Below are 16,060 nucleotides of genomic sequence, written 5' to 3'. Positions count from 1 at the left end.
ACTAAAGTGACCTAGATCCAAAGCCAGCCATCCATTAGAATGCCGCGAATTGTTGTTACAGCCCCTGACTTTTTTATGTACGGAATCCGGTAGTCTTTTTGTTGTTGTTAAATAATTATATTGCCAAACGTTATGACATTTTGGGATAATTGAAAAAGTTTCAATACACATTGGCTGAGCACCTGTGTGCTCAAAGGAAATGTCGCTTGTTTTTATTAAAACTAATTTTCAATGGTCATTCGTGCAAACCGTCACACAAACATGCGTGCCTCTGTGCCTCTGTGAGTATGCGTGTGGCTGCTTTCATAGTTAGGGTGCAAGCGTTTTAATCATTTACCCCACACCAAAAGCCCCCCCACACACACACACACACACCCCCCGATACCTGTCAAATTCCCTCAGAATGCATGAACAATTCCGTTACCTCAGATCATCACCAGGAAAAATTCCTCCGCATCCAAAATATCAGGACTTTAGATATCAGATGTACCCACCAGCCACAGGCACAGTAAAAAGAGAGTTTAAATTATATTTATACTAAATAACACTTTAATCAACCAATTTTCTTGTTGAAATTGTAAATCGCTTTGAGCTGTAAATCATGACTTGCGTTATAGAAAAGTGTTTTCTTTTCTATTTTTCATTGTTAGGTGGATTTCAGCGTTTTAGTACAAGCAGTGGCGAGCCGGCAAAGACTCACTCAATTTGTGTGTGCGCTTGAAAGCGCGCGCGTGTTTGTGTGTGTCAATGTGTGTGTGTGTGTGTGAGAGTAAGTGTGTGTGTGTGTGTGTGTGTGTGATCAAAAGTTGACGAGGGAGGGGGGGTGGTTGGTGGGTTGGGATTGCGCCGGGGCACTAAGGACACTAATTGTTTGTAGTGCGATTCAGGCAAAACTACGGGACAGATGTTTATGTAACCTTGCAAACAAGTGTTCTGACCCCCACCCCTTCACCCGCATTCAAACACTTGGGTCAGTGCTCTTCCAACTGACCTCCTAGGCTCACAAATGATTTGTATCTTCACCTTTTTTCAGCCAAGATATGGGGTGGGGCGAGAAACATTTTTGAGTAAGAAAAAAGGAAACGCTTTAAAAAAAAATTGTTAAAGGTATTGTGAACAGTGAACTTATCTGTATTCAAATGTGGTTTAATTTGTGATGACATTTTGTGTTATAACGTTTTTACCACTAAATTAAAACAGTCTGGTTTTCTTCGCGTTTTCGATGTACACTCTTGATATATAAATACTGACACTCCTCTTACAAACTGTTTGATACACCCTGGTGTGTGTGTGTGTGTGTGTGCGTGTGTGTGTGTGTGTGTGTGTTTGTGATTAGTGGGGTGGGCGGGTGGTGGAGGGGGGTGGTATTGGATCGGGGGGGGGGGGGGGAGGGGTTGGCAGGGGGTATCGGTGCACTAAAGGCACCAAGTGTTTGGGTGTTTGTGTTTGTATTGCGATTCAGAGAAAACTACTATACAGATTTTTATGAAACTCTGCACACTTCTCCCTACCACCTGACCTACTGGGCTCCCAAATGAACGTTTTCATCAATTTTTGTCAGTCAAGATATGGGGGTGGGGGTGGTGCGGGGATAATTGTGGAGTAAGCAATAAGGAAACACGTTATGGTTTTCTTAGGTATTGCAACGGTATATAGTGAAGTTAGCTGTGTTCAAATTTGTTTATGATCTGTCGAGCCAATTTTGTGTTACAGCGTTTTTGAGTGATAATTGTTGTGTACGCTCTCGCCAATCCTGGATAATTTTCGGCATGCACATTGATAAGTACCGTATTATAATAAAGTGATACTCTCCATTATTTTAACTACACAAAGTAATGTTTTATTGATCTTTTCTAAAGATAAAAATGTCAGTTACGATGACGTTACGAATTACAGTGTTTTCTGTAAGGTCATATGTGTCCACCCGGTACCCCCCAAAACTGACAAAACTCTTATAAAAAAAAAAATGAATAAGAAAACAACGTTTTTTGTCTGTCTGCAGTTGTGGACATATAGCTTAGAGAAACATGTGCTCAAAATGTGTAATGGATTTCACGTGCGATTTTTTTTTCTTGGGTTGAGGAGAGGGGGTGGGGTGGTTGGGGTGGGTGTATGCCCCTTGATCAGTCTCGGGCGCTCTGCGACCTCGATTTACACTATTGAATTCTAAAAACACCCCCCTTACAAACTAACTGATCTACCCTGGTGTATATATATATATAATATATAGAGAATGGTTTGCTTCTTAGTTGGATTACCATGGGTTGACAACTCTCGCCATCAGTACCACCTGACCACTGATGAGACACAATAGTGTCGAAACACGTGTCTGGTCTAGGTACAAATACAATGGTCCTCCTCAGGACTAGATTACCTTGCGATACGTCCCCCACAAAGGGACTTTGCTCTGTAAATCTCGGTCCCCCTTGAGGAGGGTCTGATGCTCCCAATAGGCTGTCTGTGAAGGGATACTTATTTCTTTCTCTATCTCTGCTAAGAGATTTTAACAAATCTCGGAAGAAAGTCTCTGCTGACTTTCAATTGTTTCTTTCACAATTTCTGATGTTTTATATATATGTGTGTGTGTGTGTGTGTGTGTGTGTGGTGTGCGATTCATAGAAATTTACTGGACAGATCTTCATGAAACTTTGCACACAAATGTTCCGACCCCCAACCCTTCACCCTGATTCAAACTCATGTATCACAAGTCCAGCGCTCTACCAACTGACCTACAGCGCTCCCAAATTATTTCTTTTTATCATTTTTGTCAGTCAAGATAATGGGGGTGGGGTTGGTACGGGAATAATTGTGAAGCAGACAATAAGGCAACAACTTATTTTGTTGAACTTAGCTGTGTTCAAGTTTAGTTATGTTTCTGTCGAGCGAATTTTTTTTAAATACGTTTTTACTACTAAAGGAGTTATAATTTAATGTGTACACCCTCGAGAAACCTCGATCATTTTCTGAAAATGCACGTTGATAAGTACCGTTTTATGATAAAGTTATACTCTCCATTCATTTATATACACAAACTAATGTTTCATTTATCATTTGTAGAGCTAAATATGTCAGTTGGGATCATGTTAAGAATCGCAGTGTTTTTCGCAAAATCGTACTTGACAACCCCCAGTAAAAAAATTCTAAAAAAAAAGTTAATACGTCAACCTCTTTTTTTCTTTGCACAGATGTGTCCATATTGCTTAGAGGAACCTGTGCACAAAATGTCTAATGTTTCTTTCACGCGATTTGAACACACAAGTAACCCCTTAAGAATCGCAGTGTTTTTCGCAAAATCGTACTTGACAACCCCCGGTAAAAAAATTCTAAAAAAAAATTAATACGTCGACCACCTTTTTTCTTTGCACAGATGTGTCCATATTGCTTAGAGGAACCTGTGCACAAAATGTGTAATGTTTCTTTCACGCGAATTTTTTTTTAATACGTTTTTACTACTAAAGGAGTGATAATTTTATGTGTACGCCCTCGATAAACCTCGATCATTTTCTGAAAATGCACGTTGATAAGTACCGTTTTATGATAAAGTTATACTCTCCATTCATTTATATACACAAACTAATGTCTCATTTATTATTTGTAGAGCTAAATATGTCAGTTGGGATCATGTTATAAATCGCAGTGTTTTTCGCAAAATCGTACTTGACAACCCCCAGTAAAAAAATTCTAAAAAAAAAGTTAATACGTCAACCTCTTTTTTTCTTTGCACAGATGTGTCCATATTGCTTAGAGGAACCTGTGCACAAAATGTGTAATGTTTCTTTCACGCGATTTGAACACACAAGTAACCCCTTAAGAATCGCAGTGTTTTTCGCAAAATCGTACTTGACAACCCCCGGTAAAAAAATTCTAAAAAAAAAATGAATACGTCGACCCCCTTTTTTCTTTGCACAGATGTGTCCATATTGCTTAGAGGAACCTGTGCACAAAATGTGTAATGTTTCTTTCACGCGAATTTTTTTTAAATACGTTTTTACTACTAAAGGAGTGATAATTTTATGTGTACGCCCTCGATAAACCTCGATCATTTTCTGAAAATGCACGTTGATAAGTACCGTTTTATGATAAAGTTATACTCTCCATCCATTTATATACACAAACTAATGTCTCATTTATTATTTGTAGAGCTAAATATGTCAGTTGGGATCATGTTAAAAATCGCAGTGTTTTTCGCAAAATCGTACTTGACAACCCCCAGTAAAAAAATTCTAAAAAAAAAGTTAATACGTCGACCCCCTTTTTTCTTTGCACAGATGTGTCCATATTGCTTAAAGGAACCTGTGCACAAAATGTGTAATGTTTCTTTCACGCGATTTGAACACACAAGTAACCCCTTAAAAGGGGACTGGTCCCACTGTATGTTATCTATATATATATGTCTGTGCTCAGAATGGCTGCCAGTGGCCCTAGCCCCAGCGTGGAGTCGACATTGAAATCCGTGTCCAAGCTGAGCCTTCGCGTCCCCGAGCTGATGAGCCGCCAGACGGACCTCACTCGCTGGCCCATCTTCAGCATTCTGCCCCAAGACACCCTCAACAGCATCCGCAAACTCTGCGTCTTTGGTAGCTCTGGCAACGAGGCCATTTTCATCACAGAGTCGGATGACGTGTACGCCATCGGGTCGAACTGCAGCAGTTGCTTGGGGCTAGGTAAGCTGAGTGAGACCTGAGGTCATCTGGGCGGAGATGCACAAGAAAGTTACCAACCGGGTGGGAGCCAGCTGCAGTGTTGGATTGGTTGAAATTAAGATTTGTTGTGATTTCAACAAATCGGACCCTGCGGTGTGTTCTCTCTCGGTTGGGTGGCACCCACTTTTGTGGCAGGGATGTAGCTCAGTTGGTAGCGTGCTGGCTTTGTATCCAGTTGGTCGCTATCAGCGTGAGTTCGAACCCCACGTTCGGCGAGAGAGAGATTTCTCGGAGTCAACTTTGTGCAGACTCTCTTCGGTGTCCGAACACCCCCGTGTGCACCACACATGCGCACGAAAAAGATACCAAGTTCACAGCGAAAGTCTCAGGGCTTGGAAAACACGAAGACACGCATGCATCATCTCTCCTCTCTGATTATCATGATCGTATTTCGATACTTTGACGAGACAAAGCCAATGCTGGTGTGTCGAAGAAGACAGCCACAGCGGGCTTGTTCGAGTCAAAGTATCACACCATATCTTCAGCGTATTACCAATACCTGTCCCAATATAGGCCAACTGGTCTAAGAGGACGTTAAACCCTAAATAGTCAGTCACCGTGACTTTTGGCTCGTGTGCCTCAGCCCCGGTATGGAGGTGTCAAGTTTAGAGACTTTAAGTCCGGGATAAACTGCATTTAATGATTTAGGGTACAGTTTATCCCAGACTAAAGTCTCCATCCTCAACTCTTGCAGTTGCATACCGACCTAGGAAATGAGTGTGTACAGTGGAACCCCCCCTTTTTAAGACACCCCCCCCCCCCCCAATTCAAAATTCCCTCCCTTTTAAGACTGCAGACTTTCTGTTCAAAACTCTGTGAATTTACCCCCATTTTAAGACGCCCTCCTTTTGTAAGACCTGAATTTCTCAGATTTTTTGAGGTTTTAAAAGGGGGGTTCCACTGTATACAAGTTAGAAAATCGGGGGTGGGGGAGGGGGGGGGGGGTAAGCCTGGATTCAAAGGGTGGTCAGGTCACCAGTTGGGTCAAGGGGCAACACCCCTGTTCGAGTCCAGGTACAACAAGAAAATGTATTAAAAAGGACAAAATAAAAGAACACGACTTAATTAAGTTGTGAAAAAAAGTGAGCAGGTATTTGTGTGACAATATTTACTGAGCCCAACGCACACTATATTTCCCCAAAAAATAAAACCACTTGATTTACATACTTGAAACTTTGTGAAATTATCATCCCACATCTCGGGCTAGTATGTACACCGGACATGAAGTAATTCCCTGAACACATGTGGGGGTTGTTAGAATTTTAGAGGGTGGTATTTTTTTTTTTTTGGGGGGGGGGGGGTGTGGTCACCCTGTATGATGTCTTTTCTTTATTGTTGTTTCCACAGGGGATACCCACAGCAGTTTTGAGCCACGCAAAATCAACGCACTGTGCAAGAAAGGCATCACTGACATCTCTTTCGGCAGTGGGCCCCATGTCCTGGTTGTGACCGCCGGTCAGTATTATGCCACAAAATACAGTTGAACCTCACTTTTAAGACTCCCTATTTAAGATTCCCCCTTTTTTAAGACCCAGCTGCTTTTCGGAATTTCTGTTCATGATGTTTGTAAATTGACCTACATTTTGAAATAAAACTTTCTCCGCTTTAAGACCGGATTAATTCTAAATCCGGGAAGGGAGGCTACTCCAGCGTACTTTCAGGTGTATCCTACAGCCTTAAGACCGGATTAATTCTCAGATTTTTGAGGTCTTGATGGGGAGGTTCCACTGTGAGGTGTAGATTTGCATACATGTGTTAATTGAAGTGTCAGACCTGCAATTTGGGTGTATTTAAGGCTTGAATCTAGTTTGTCGTTATCGGTGTGTGTTCGATTACCTGAGTTCCGTAAGGGATTTATTCTCCAGATTCATCTTTGTGCTGAGACTCAATGTCTTTGGTGTCCTATACACATTTGTCTACACATGTGTGCACCATAACGATCTCAAGTTCATAGTGAAAGTTTCAGGGCTTGGTAAACACAAACAGAGAAAAAAAAGAGACCCACAAAATTGGTAATGCTGTACTGTACGTATGGCAGCTCGCTTTCCTCACATAACTGTATGAAATGACTGTACCTTACCTCACCTGATATACATGGACATTTGTCTTGAAGAAAACTTATCCCATATTTATCCATTTTTCTCTCTTGACCTGTATTTAATCTTCTTCTTCTTCGTTCATGGGCTTGAAACTCCCACAACTTTTACGTGTAAGAACGTTTTTACCGCGCCATTTAGGCAGCCATATGCCGCTTTCGGGGGAGTGTATTTTATCAAATTTGTATTTCCTGCTCATGTCAGCAGAGGGTGAAACCTTCAGCTGGGGCCACAATGGCTACTGTCAGCTGGGTAACGGATCGTCCAATCAGGGCATTCAACCAGTGTCCATCAACCAGTATATAGGTCACCAGGTCATCAAGGTTGCATGTGGCAGTCACCACTCACTGGCGCTGACGAAGGGAGGGGAGGTAAGATGTGTGAGAATCGACAATGCTGGGAAATAACTCTGTCGGGGGAGTCAGAACATTACTACTGAGTCAATTGATGCAAGGGATGATGGGCGTCATAGTCAAAATTGAGCTTCAGTGTGCATACACAGACGCATAAAGACATAAATTAACATGAAATGATACCGACACGGTTGGCCTAGTGGTAAGGCGTCCGCCCCGTGATCGGGAGGTCGTGGGTTTGAACCCCGGCCGGGCATTATGGGGTTAGTGCTAGGACTGGTTGGTCCGGTATCAGAATAATGTGACTGGGTGAGACATGAAGCCTGTGCTGCGACTTCGGTCTTGTGTATGGCGCATGTTATATGTCATAGCAGCACCGCCCTGATATGGCCCTTTGTGGTCGGCTGGGCGTTAAGCAAACAAACAAACAAACAAACATGAAATGATAGACCGATATTATTGTAAAAACAAAAGAACAGAAAAAAGAAGATTTAGAAACAATAATAACTGCCGGGTGTGTATGGTTGTGAAAGAGTTGTTTCTCTTGGAAACATTGAAGCAAGCTTAATACCACATGACATTATAGGCCAATGACTAGTGAGAGGTTTGTCTCCGCACGTGGCTGGCGAGCCAAAACATATGCTTATTATGGTGTCATGTGCACAGAATTGTTTAGTCCTGTGTAGAATTACTTGATTGATTGATTATAATCAACATATTTCAGATCTACGCTTGGGGTCAGAATAACTGCGGCCAGGTTGGGAACGGGACCACTGCCAATCAACCCACGCCACGCAAAATCTCCGCTGGTATAGGTACAGGCTGTTGTCCGTCTTTTAAGTATGTGATGCTTAGTGTTTGGTATTCTTCAGTATTTCAGCTGACCTATTTGTAAGATGTAAGTGTTATGATAGGACAGTGATAACATGCATGAAAGTAAAATGTTTGTTTTGATTTCTCTCATAATATTCTGAAACATTTGCTCAACCTGCTTTTATTTTAAGCTGATGATCGCGTGTTTGAGGCACGCCCTCTTGCTAGTGACTGGCCTGTAATGCCACGTGGGAAAGTTTCCCCACGTGACGTTAATTCCCGCGTGACATTGTACTGGCCAATCACTAGCGAAAGGGTGTGTCTAAAACGTGTGTACAGGAAGCACATGGCAATGTTTGTCTGCGCAAATGCAAGGGAACTCACTCTTTCAGAACCCATACAAACCTGGCAGAGTTATTTCTGGAAATCGTCTATTTAGACTACTGGTGTTGACACTAATTAGTTTGAAGGGCTTTACTGCAGAAAAATTTACCACTGGATAAGAATGTTGATGCAAAGTGACTAATTTTGGTTGTGTATGTCTAGGCTGCAAGCAGGTGAACTCTATATGCTGTGGTCAGACCTCTTCAATGGCTTTAATGGACACTGGAGAGGTAAGAACATTTTATTCTGTAACTCATGACACGACACACTGATACAATCATAGAAGATTGAACATTTTGAGATTCATTCAGTGTAATGAACCTCACTTGGGGCTAATTTGGGAGATTAGAACTATGTTTCACATCTGGGACTCCATTGTCTGTTGCACAGATGAACTGCATGCACACAGGGCTAATTCGGGAGATTAGGATTGTGTTTCACAGATCTCTGACTTCATTTTGTGTTGTACAGGTGTATGGCTGGGGATACAACGGAAACGGTCAGCTTGGTCTTGGGAACAACGTGAACCAGCCTAGCCCCTGTCGAATTCACACACTGCAGGGCATCATCATCAGCCAGGTAAACTAACAAACATACACTGCAGGGCATCATCATCAGCCAGGTAAACTAACAAACACACACTGCAGGGCATCATCATCAGCCAGGTAAACTAACAAACACACACTGCAGGGCATCATCATCAGCCAGGTAAACTAACAAACACACACTGCAGGGCATCATCATCAGCCAGGTAAACTAACAAACACACACTGCAGGGCATCATCATCAGCCAGGTAAACTAACAAACATACAAGCCGGGTCTACAGTAGAACCCCCGTTTTAAGACCCCCCAATTTAAGACCCCCTGTTTTAAGATCCCCCAATTTAAGACCCCCCGTTTTAAGACCCCCGTTTTAAGACCCCCTGTTTTAAGACCCCCCCGTTTTAAAACCCCCTGTTTTAAGACCCCCTGTTTTAAGACCCCCTGTTTTAAGACCCCCCGTTTTAAGACCCCCCGTTTTAAGACCCCCCAATTGAAGACTTAAATTCCTCCTTTTTAAGACCTTCTTTCTCAGATGTACTAGATCCTGTAAATTTACCTCCAATTAAAGACTCCCTCCCTTTAAAGACTCCCTCCATTTAAAGACTCCCTCCCTTTAAAGACTCCCTCCCTTTAAAGACTCCCTCCCTTTAAAGACTCCTTCCCTTTAAAGACTCCTCCCTTTAAAGACTCCCTCCCTTTAAAGACTCCCTCCATTTAAAGACTCCCTCCCTTTAAAGACTCCTCCCTTTAAAGACTCCCTCCCTTTAAAGACTCCCTCCCTTTAAAGACTCCCTCCCTTTAAAGACTCCCTCCCTTTAAAGACTCCTTCCCTTTAAAGACTCCTCCCTTTAAAGACTCCCTCCCTTTAAAGACTCCCTCCATTTAAAGACTCCCTCCCTTTAAAGACTCCTCCCTTTAAAGACTCCCTCCCTTTAAAGACTCCCTCCCTTTAAAGACTCCCTCCCTTTAAAGACTCCCTCCCTTTAAAGACTCCTCCCTTTAAAGACTCCCTCCCTTTAAAGACTCCCTCCCTTTAAAGACCTAATTTTCATAGATTTTTAGAAGTGGTAAAAAGGGGGTCCCACCGTACAAACAAAACCAGAATGAGATTACGGGCAAACAGGTGACTGGGTGGCCGAGTGGTAACGCACTTGCGCTCGGAAGCGAGAGGTTGCGTGTTCAGGCCTGGGTCAGGCCGCAATTTTCTCCCCCCTTTCCTAACCTAGGTGGTGGGTTCAAGTGCTAGTCTTTCGGATGAGACGAAAAACCGAGGTCCCGTGTACACTACATTGGGGTGTGCACGTTAAAGATCCCACGATTGACAAAAGGGTCTTTCCTGGCAAAATTGTATAGACATGTATAAAAAATGTCCACCAAATACCCGTGTGACTTGGAATAATAGGCCGTGAAAAGTATATACTCGCCTAACACGCTTGAGATTTACTGGCCGATGTGAATGCGTGATATATTGTGTAAAAAATTCCATCTCACACGGCATATTGTAAACGCCATGAGCCTCCCCTCTGGGAGGGTATGTGCGTAGAAATACTCACTAATAAAAATAAAAAAATGATTAAAAAAAAAATAAATAAACAGACAATTAAGTTCTAGACAAGAATTAACTCCACAAGACAACAAAATCACCTAGCCCGATTTACGGGACTGTCAAATGCTGCAATTTTCTTAGAATATGCCCTGTCACATGCTGAAATGCACATAACTCCATCGTAGAAAATACTGTTATGCAATCGCAAGCAATGCTGTTGTAGCTTTAGGATAGAGCGTGCTGTGTTTTTTATGATGCTAAAACAAGTCACTGAACACTCTCAACCAATCAGTTGCGTCCTTCACACCGTGACTTGAAAAAAGGGCGCACGTCTCTTTGTTGATTCAAAGCAACTGTTGAACGCTGCATGAAGAAGAAGAAGAAGATTCAAAACTTTTCAGAACAACAGTTCTTGACCCACATAATCAGGAGACATTTTAGGTGTGCCGTATGGTAGAAATTAAGCCGTCAGATACCACTACCTGCCTAATAACTTTTCCGTTAAGGCCTTATGCTGACAAACATTTTTTAGAAACGGAGAGAGCTATGTTTAAACTTTGCTAGAGTGGACCGAAACCTGTTTTGGGAAAAAGCGTCGGCTTGTATGAAATGAATTTCAGCTATGTGGCAGGTTGCTTGTTCGTGTCAATTGGCAATTGGCTCGCATGTAAGGCATTGCTACAATTTGAATCACAGGGTTGCAACACCCCCATGTGCAGCCAACAAATAAGTGGGGAAAAATCAACAACACTGCAGTGTTTCATCACCTTCCTAAAGCGTCCATGGCTAGAAGTCTCAAAACAAAATTTTTTTTCACAATGTCTGTAAGTTGAATACATGTACCTCTATTTGAAAACTTTTGCTCTGGCAGTCACGAAATCAGCGTATGCTGCCTGCATGGCGGGGTAAAAACGGTCATACACGTAAAAATCCACTCGTGCTAAGGCCTAAAAAAAAATTAGGTGTGGTTACGGTAACCCGACCTACCCTATTATTAGGGGCCGACCCTATAACTTTTTATTACATTTGTCAAAAAAACACACAAAGAACAAGAAAACGAGTGCAGAAAACGCAATGAAAGCGAAAGCGCTCGAGTCGCATACTTATTTCCCTGTCAAGTAGGTTTAATTTGTACACATTAGAAAAAAAAGTTAAAAAAAAAAAAAGTGATTGCCTACCTTCCTACCCTATTTTTTTGAGCTATGTTACCGTAACCACACCTATTTTTTGGGGGGGCCTAGAACATGAGTGAACGTGGGAGTTTCAGCCCATGAACGAAGAAGAAGAAGAAGAAGTCACAAAAGAAGGGTGCTACTGTAACACTTCAAAGCCGTTTTAGTGCTAGGCTGTTTGTTATCAGGCAATCCGTTCAAGGAAGAATGAGTTTCAAGGAAATAGATAACGGCGGGGGTCCGTGTGGTTGAGTGGGTCCCATGGTGGGGGTCTGGGGGCAACACCCTGAGAAGCTGAAGCAATTTGGGCCTTGTAAATATGAATGGTGAAAGATAAATTGTACATGAAATGAAAACCACTATTTTGTCCCGTTCACCTGGGTAAAAGTGGTTTTTTGAGTCACTTGAGAAAAAGTGACTCTATGTAATCGGTCAGTGTTAGTCTGTCCGGCCGGCCGGCCGTCCGGCCGGCCGTCCGTAGACACCACCTTAACGTTGGACTTTTCTCGGAAACTATCAAAGCGATCGGGCTCATATTTTGTTTAGTCGTGACCTCCAATGACCTCTACACTTTAACGATGGTTTCGTTGACCTTTGACCTTTTTCAAGGTCACAGGTCAGCGTCAAAGGAAAAATTAGACATTTTATATCTTTGACAAAGTTCATCGGATGTGATTGAAACTTTGTAGGATTATTAAATTACATATCTTACCCAACTCACATATAGCAATTAACCCATAGTTCAGTGCTGATACCGCTGTACGCGTCCCCTTAGCAACGAGGAAGACGCCTCTAAAAAAGAGTGACCGAGACCCGTAAGGGTATCCAGGCCAGCCCGTAAGGGAGGCTGCCTTCCATATGCGCGCGCATATGCCGCCATCTTGTCATTCTACTCTCAGCGATCAGTGGAGCTGGTCGTGTTTGGTACGCTCCGGCTGTGTTTTCAGCCTACTTGCTTGGTCTTCCAGACCTGGTTTGTGTTCCCCTTGGTGTCTTCTTGTCACCGGACTTCGCATTTGCTGTTGAGGTGAGATCTTTCCATTTTTTTACCTGAATTTTGGCGGCATTGTTGGCTTGTTTTCGGACTTACAAAATTTTTTCCAAATTTGTTTGTGAGTTGTTTTCATCATGGCCGACAATGCGGACGGGAAGAGGTCAACATCTAAACATGTAGCTGCTTCGCCCTCTCCTGTTAAGAAAAGCTCTAGAAGTTCTAGAAGTTCTAAAACGCACGGCGATACGCCCGTGTCTCTTTCGGGTTCAGAATCCAAAAAATGTAGTGATGTTGTTGTTGGCGTGCCCGGAGTTTCCGGTTCGTCTGCTAAACCTACGGAGAAGCCCTTGCTCGGGGTTAAGCATGTTGTAGGGGATGTCTCGCCTGTAGGTTCTGGGCTTGCATCTGCGGATTTTGCTTCTTTGCTTTTGACATTAAGCTCTCAGGTTTCGGCCTTAGCGGCTGAAGTTTCGTCAACTAAGGCGGAGATACGTGCGCTGCCGGCGGGGGTCGGTGGTACGTCGTCGCTGGGCAGTGTGCGTTTGCCTCCCTCTGCTACTGTTACGAGGGCGGACGTGCATGCGTCTCAGGATGGGATCTCTCAGGCTCCCGTGGGGTCTCCGGCCGGTGTCCGTTCTTCTTCACAAGGTATGTGCACTCCACGTGAGCGTTGTCTTGAGGGAGTAGCCTCGGGTCTCATCCCAGGTGAAAGTTCTGAAACATCGGCTGATATCCACCGCTTAGTCGGGGTGTCAGTGGGTGCGAAGAGCCCTGACAAGCGAACAGATGTTCCTATTCTTCCTGGCCGTAGTCAGGTTGAAGGGCATCTGCTTCCGCCCAGGGGGCAGGAAGTTGGTGGTAGTATGGCTGGCTCTGGACTTGACTCTGTTAGTCAGTACGGGGACCAGTCTCCGGAGTGCACGGAAGGGCACGAAGGCTACCTGGATGACGGTGCCGCCTCTCAGGCTGAAGGTGCTGGATTCTTTTTGCCACGGCAGCTGCCAGATGCGGTGGCTCTGGCGGCTGGAGTGGCTTCGAAATATCTCGAGGAGGAGGTGGCGGTGAACAAATCTCAGTTTGTCCATCCTCCTTCTGCCTTAGGGGATTTCAGGAGTGCTAAGGAACCGAAAAGTTCGTTCCGATTCCGGGAGTCCCCCTCTGTGGCGGTCGAGATGTCGAAGGTTTTTGCGAAAGGTCGAGCTATGTCCGATGCCTTTCCGCTGTTGTCACAGCATGGGGAGGCGCCGGAGGTGGTGGGCCCCTGGTTGGCTAAAGCGGGTCAACACGTTCCTTGTTCTGCGCTCTCAAAGAGCTCTAAACTGTCGGTTCGTCCCGTCGCTCTACTTGACTCTTTCGCTTTGCCGAGATCAGTTCTACCGGTGACTCCGGAACTGCTTTCTCTGCGGGAGGACGGGTATGCCAGGGATAGATCAGTCCCTTACACGGAGTCTGCTCTTCAGGCTTTGGAGGAGACGGGTAGATCTCTGCTCGAGTTGGGTTCCGTCTCTAGTTCTCTCCAACGCTCTTTGTCTAGGTCTATCGCTTCATCGTTAGACCCGTTTGAGTTCCGTTACGACGCCTCCCAGGAGGATGTGACAACTCTGTTGGCGACGCTTGCCAAGGTCTCTCAGGAACAATTGAGCTTGGCAGCCAGGCTTTACGGGCATGCTGTACATTCCCGCAGAACTGCCTTTTTGGCGGGTTCAAAGATCCGAGACAGGGGTACCATTGACAGACTTAAGGTATCCCCGTTTACGGAAGGGTCGCTGCTGGGTACTTCCTCTTTGGACGCTTTGCAGAAGGAAACCCAGGACGCTAGGGATCTGGCTATTGCAAGGATTGCTCACCACGGCTTTCAGAAGGTTCAGAGCAAGCCTACCTCCCAGAGTAAGGCTCAGCCTTCTTCGTCTGGGGGGGGCAAGATGCAAAATCAGTCCACCTCTTTTCGGGGTAGGGGGCGAGGCGCGCCTTACCCGAAGAGAGGCTCCTTTGGGGGTTCTCGGGGGTCGGGGCACAAGCCTCACCCCCAATGAGGGTCTCCCGAGCCACTATTCCCAGTAACCCCCGCCGTGGTGGCGGCGGGTGGCCCCTCCAGGGCCTTGGCCGCCTGGACACGCCTGGTGTCCAGCCGGTGGATTTTGGGAATAGTGCGTTCGGGATTCCGTCTCCTCTGGGCAGAGGGGAAGGCACCTCTGTCCAGGATACCTCCGCCTTTCAGATATCCCGTGGACCCGGAAGCCAAGTCAGCCGTTCATGCGGAGGTGGCTTCCCTACTCCTGAAGGGTGCGATAGAGGAAGTTCGAGATCGAGAGTCCCTCGGCTTTTACGGCAGGCTGTTCGTGGTGCCCAAAGCCTCAGGGGCATGGAGGCCTGTTTTGGACCTGTCCACCCTGAACAAATACCTACGGGTAGTCAAGTTTGTCATGGAGACTCCTCTCTCTGTAAGGGAAGCTCTGCGTCCGGGAGATTGGGCCACGTCGGTGGATCTCACCGACGCATATTTCCATGTGCTCATGCATGTTCAAGACAGGAAATGGCTGCGCTTTCTGTGGGGCGAGAAAGTGTTTCAATTTCGGGCACTCCCCTTCGGGCTTTCCCTGGCCCCCTGGATCTTCACGCTGGTCGTTCGCCAGCTTTGCTCCCTTGTCAGACAAGAGGGGGTACGCCTACGGGCGTATTTAGACGATTGGTTGAATCTGCATCAGGACCAGTACATGTGCAGAACTCAGACTGCGAGGGTTCTCGACCTGGCGGCTCAGCTGGGCTTTACAGTCAATCTAGGGAAGTCAGAGTTAGAACCATCCCAACGCTTCACTTACCTGGGCATGGATTTCGATACGGTGGAGTGGTTAGTCCGTCCCTCTCAAAAGAGGGTGGACAAGCTTCAGAACTTGGTTCGCTCGTTGAAAGGAAAGAGTGTGTCCACGGCCCGGGAGTTGTCCTCCCTACTGGGGCAGATGGAATCGATGGCTCCCCTTGTGCCTCTAGGCAGGGTCCACAAGAGGCCTTTTCAGGCGGCTTTGAGGAGGCAGTGGGACCAAGCCTCTCAGGGCTGGAATGTTCGCATAGGACTGGGGAGTTGGTTCAACAACACTACAAGTGTTTGGCTGCTCCCCTGGGTCTCTCAGGGCGTTCCGATCGTTCCTCCGGCGCCGGAGAACATTCTTGTTACAGATGCATCCATGACAGGCTGGGGTGCCCATCTGGCCGATCAGACAGCCTCAGGTCTGTGGGATCTCTCCCTAGCTCCACAGCACATAAACGTGCTGGAGCTGGAGGCTGTGTCTCTGGGTTTACAGGCTTTCCTGCCGCTTCTGGGGGGCAGTCATGTTCAAGTCCACACGGACAATACGACTGTGGCCGCTTACATAAATCGGCAGGGGGGCACACGCTCGCAGAAGCTGTCGGAGAGCGCTTGCCGTCTGTTGGTTTGGTGCAGCTCGCACAACATACTT

General features: G+C 45.4%; 1 protein-coding gene across 14 annotated transcripts in view; it reads left to right on the top strand.

The window, feature by feature from the left end:
• The window catches only part of LOC138945936 (RCC1 and BTB domain-containing protein 1-like), a 69,642-nt gene that overhangs the window by 10,120 nt on the left and 43,462 nt on the right, over positions 1-16,060 (top strand). For 11 of the 14 annotated variants that reach the window (XR_011449138.1, XR_011449137.1, XR_011449132.1 and 8 more), the window contains exons 2-7: positions 4,405-4,664; positions 6,051-6,158; positions 7,004-7,170; positions 7,877-7,967; positions 8,512-8,579; positions 8,821-8,928. Coding sequence is in view for 7 of the 14 variants with exons in the window: in XM_070317460.1 (XP_070173561.1) it covers positions 4,406-4,664; positions 6,051-6,158; positions 7,004-7,170; positions 7,877-7,967; positions 8,512-8,579; positions 8,821-8,928 (801 nt within the window). In the remaining 7 variants the exon portion in view is untranslated. The remainder of the gene's footprint in view (positions 1-4,404; positions 4,665-6,050; positions 6,159-7,003; positions 7,171-7,876; positions 7,968-8,511; positions 8,580-8,820; positions 8,929-16,060) is intronic. The other 3 variants (XM_070317461.1, XM_070317464.1, XM_070317467.1) reach the window with 1 other exon arrangement.

The sequence above is a fragment of the Littorina saxatilis genome, linkage group LG13, assembly GCF_037325665.1.
Source record: "Littorina saxatilis isolate snail1 linkage group LG13, US_GU_Lsax_2.0, whole genome shotgun sequence".
NCBI lineage: Eukaryota > Metazoa > Mollusca > Gastropoda > Littorinimorpha > Littorinidae > Littorina > Littorina saxatilis.
The sequence above is the reverse complement of the archived record's forward strand: the minus strand, read 5'-3'. Positions and strand labels throughout refer to the sequence as shown.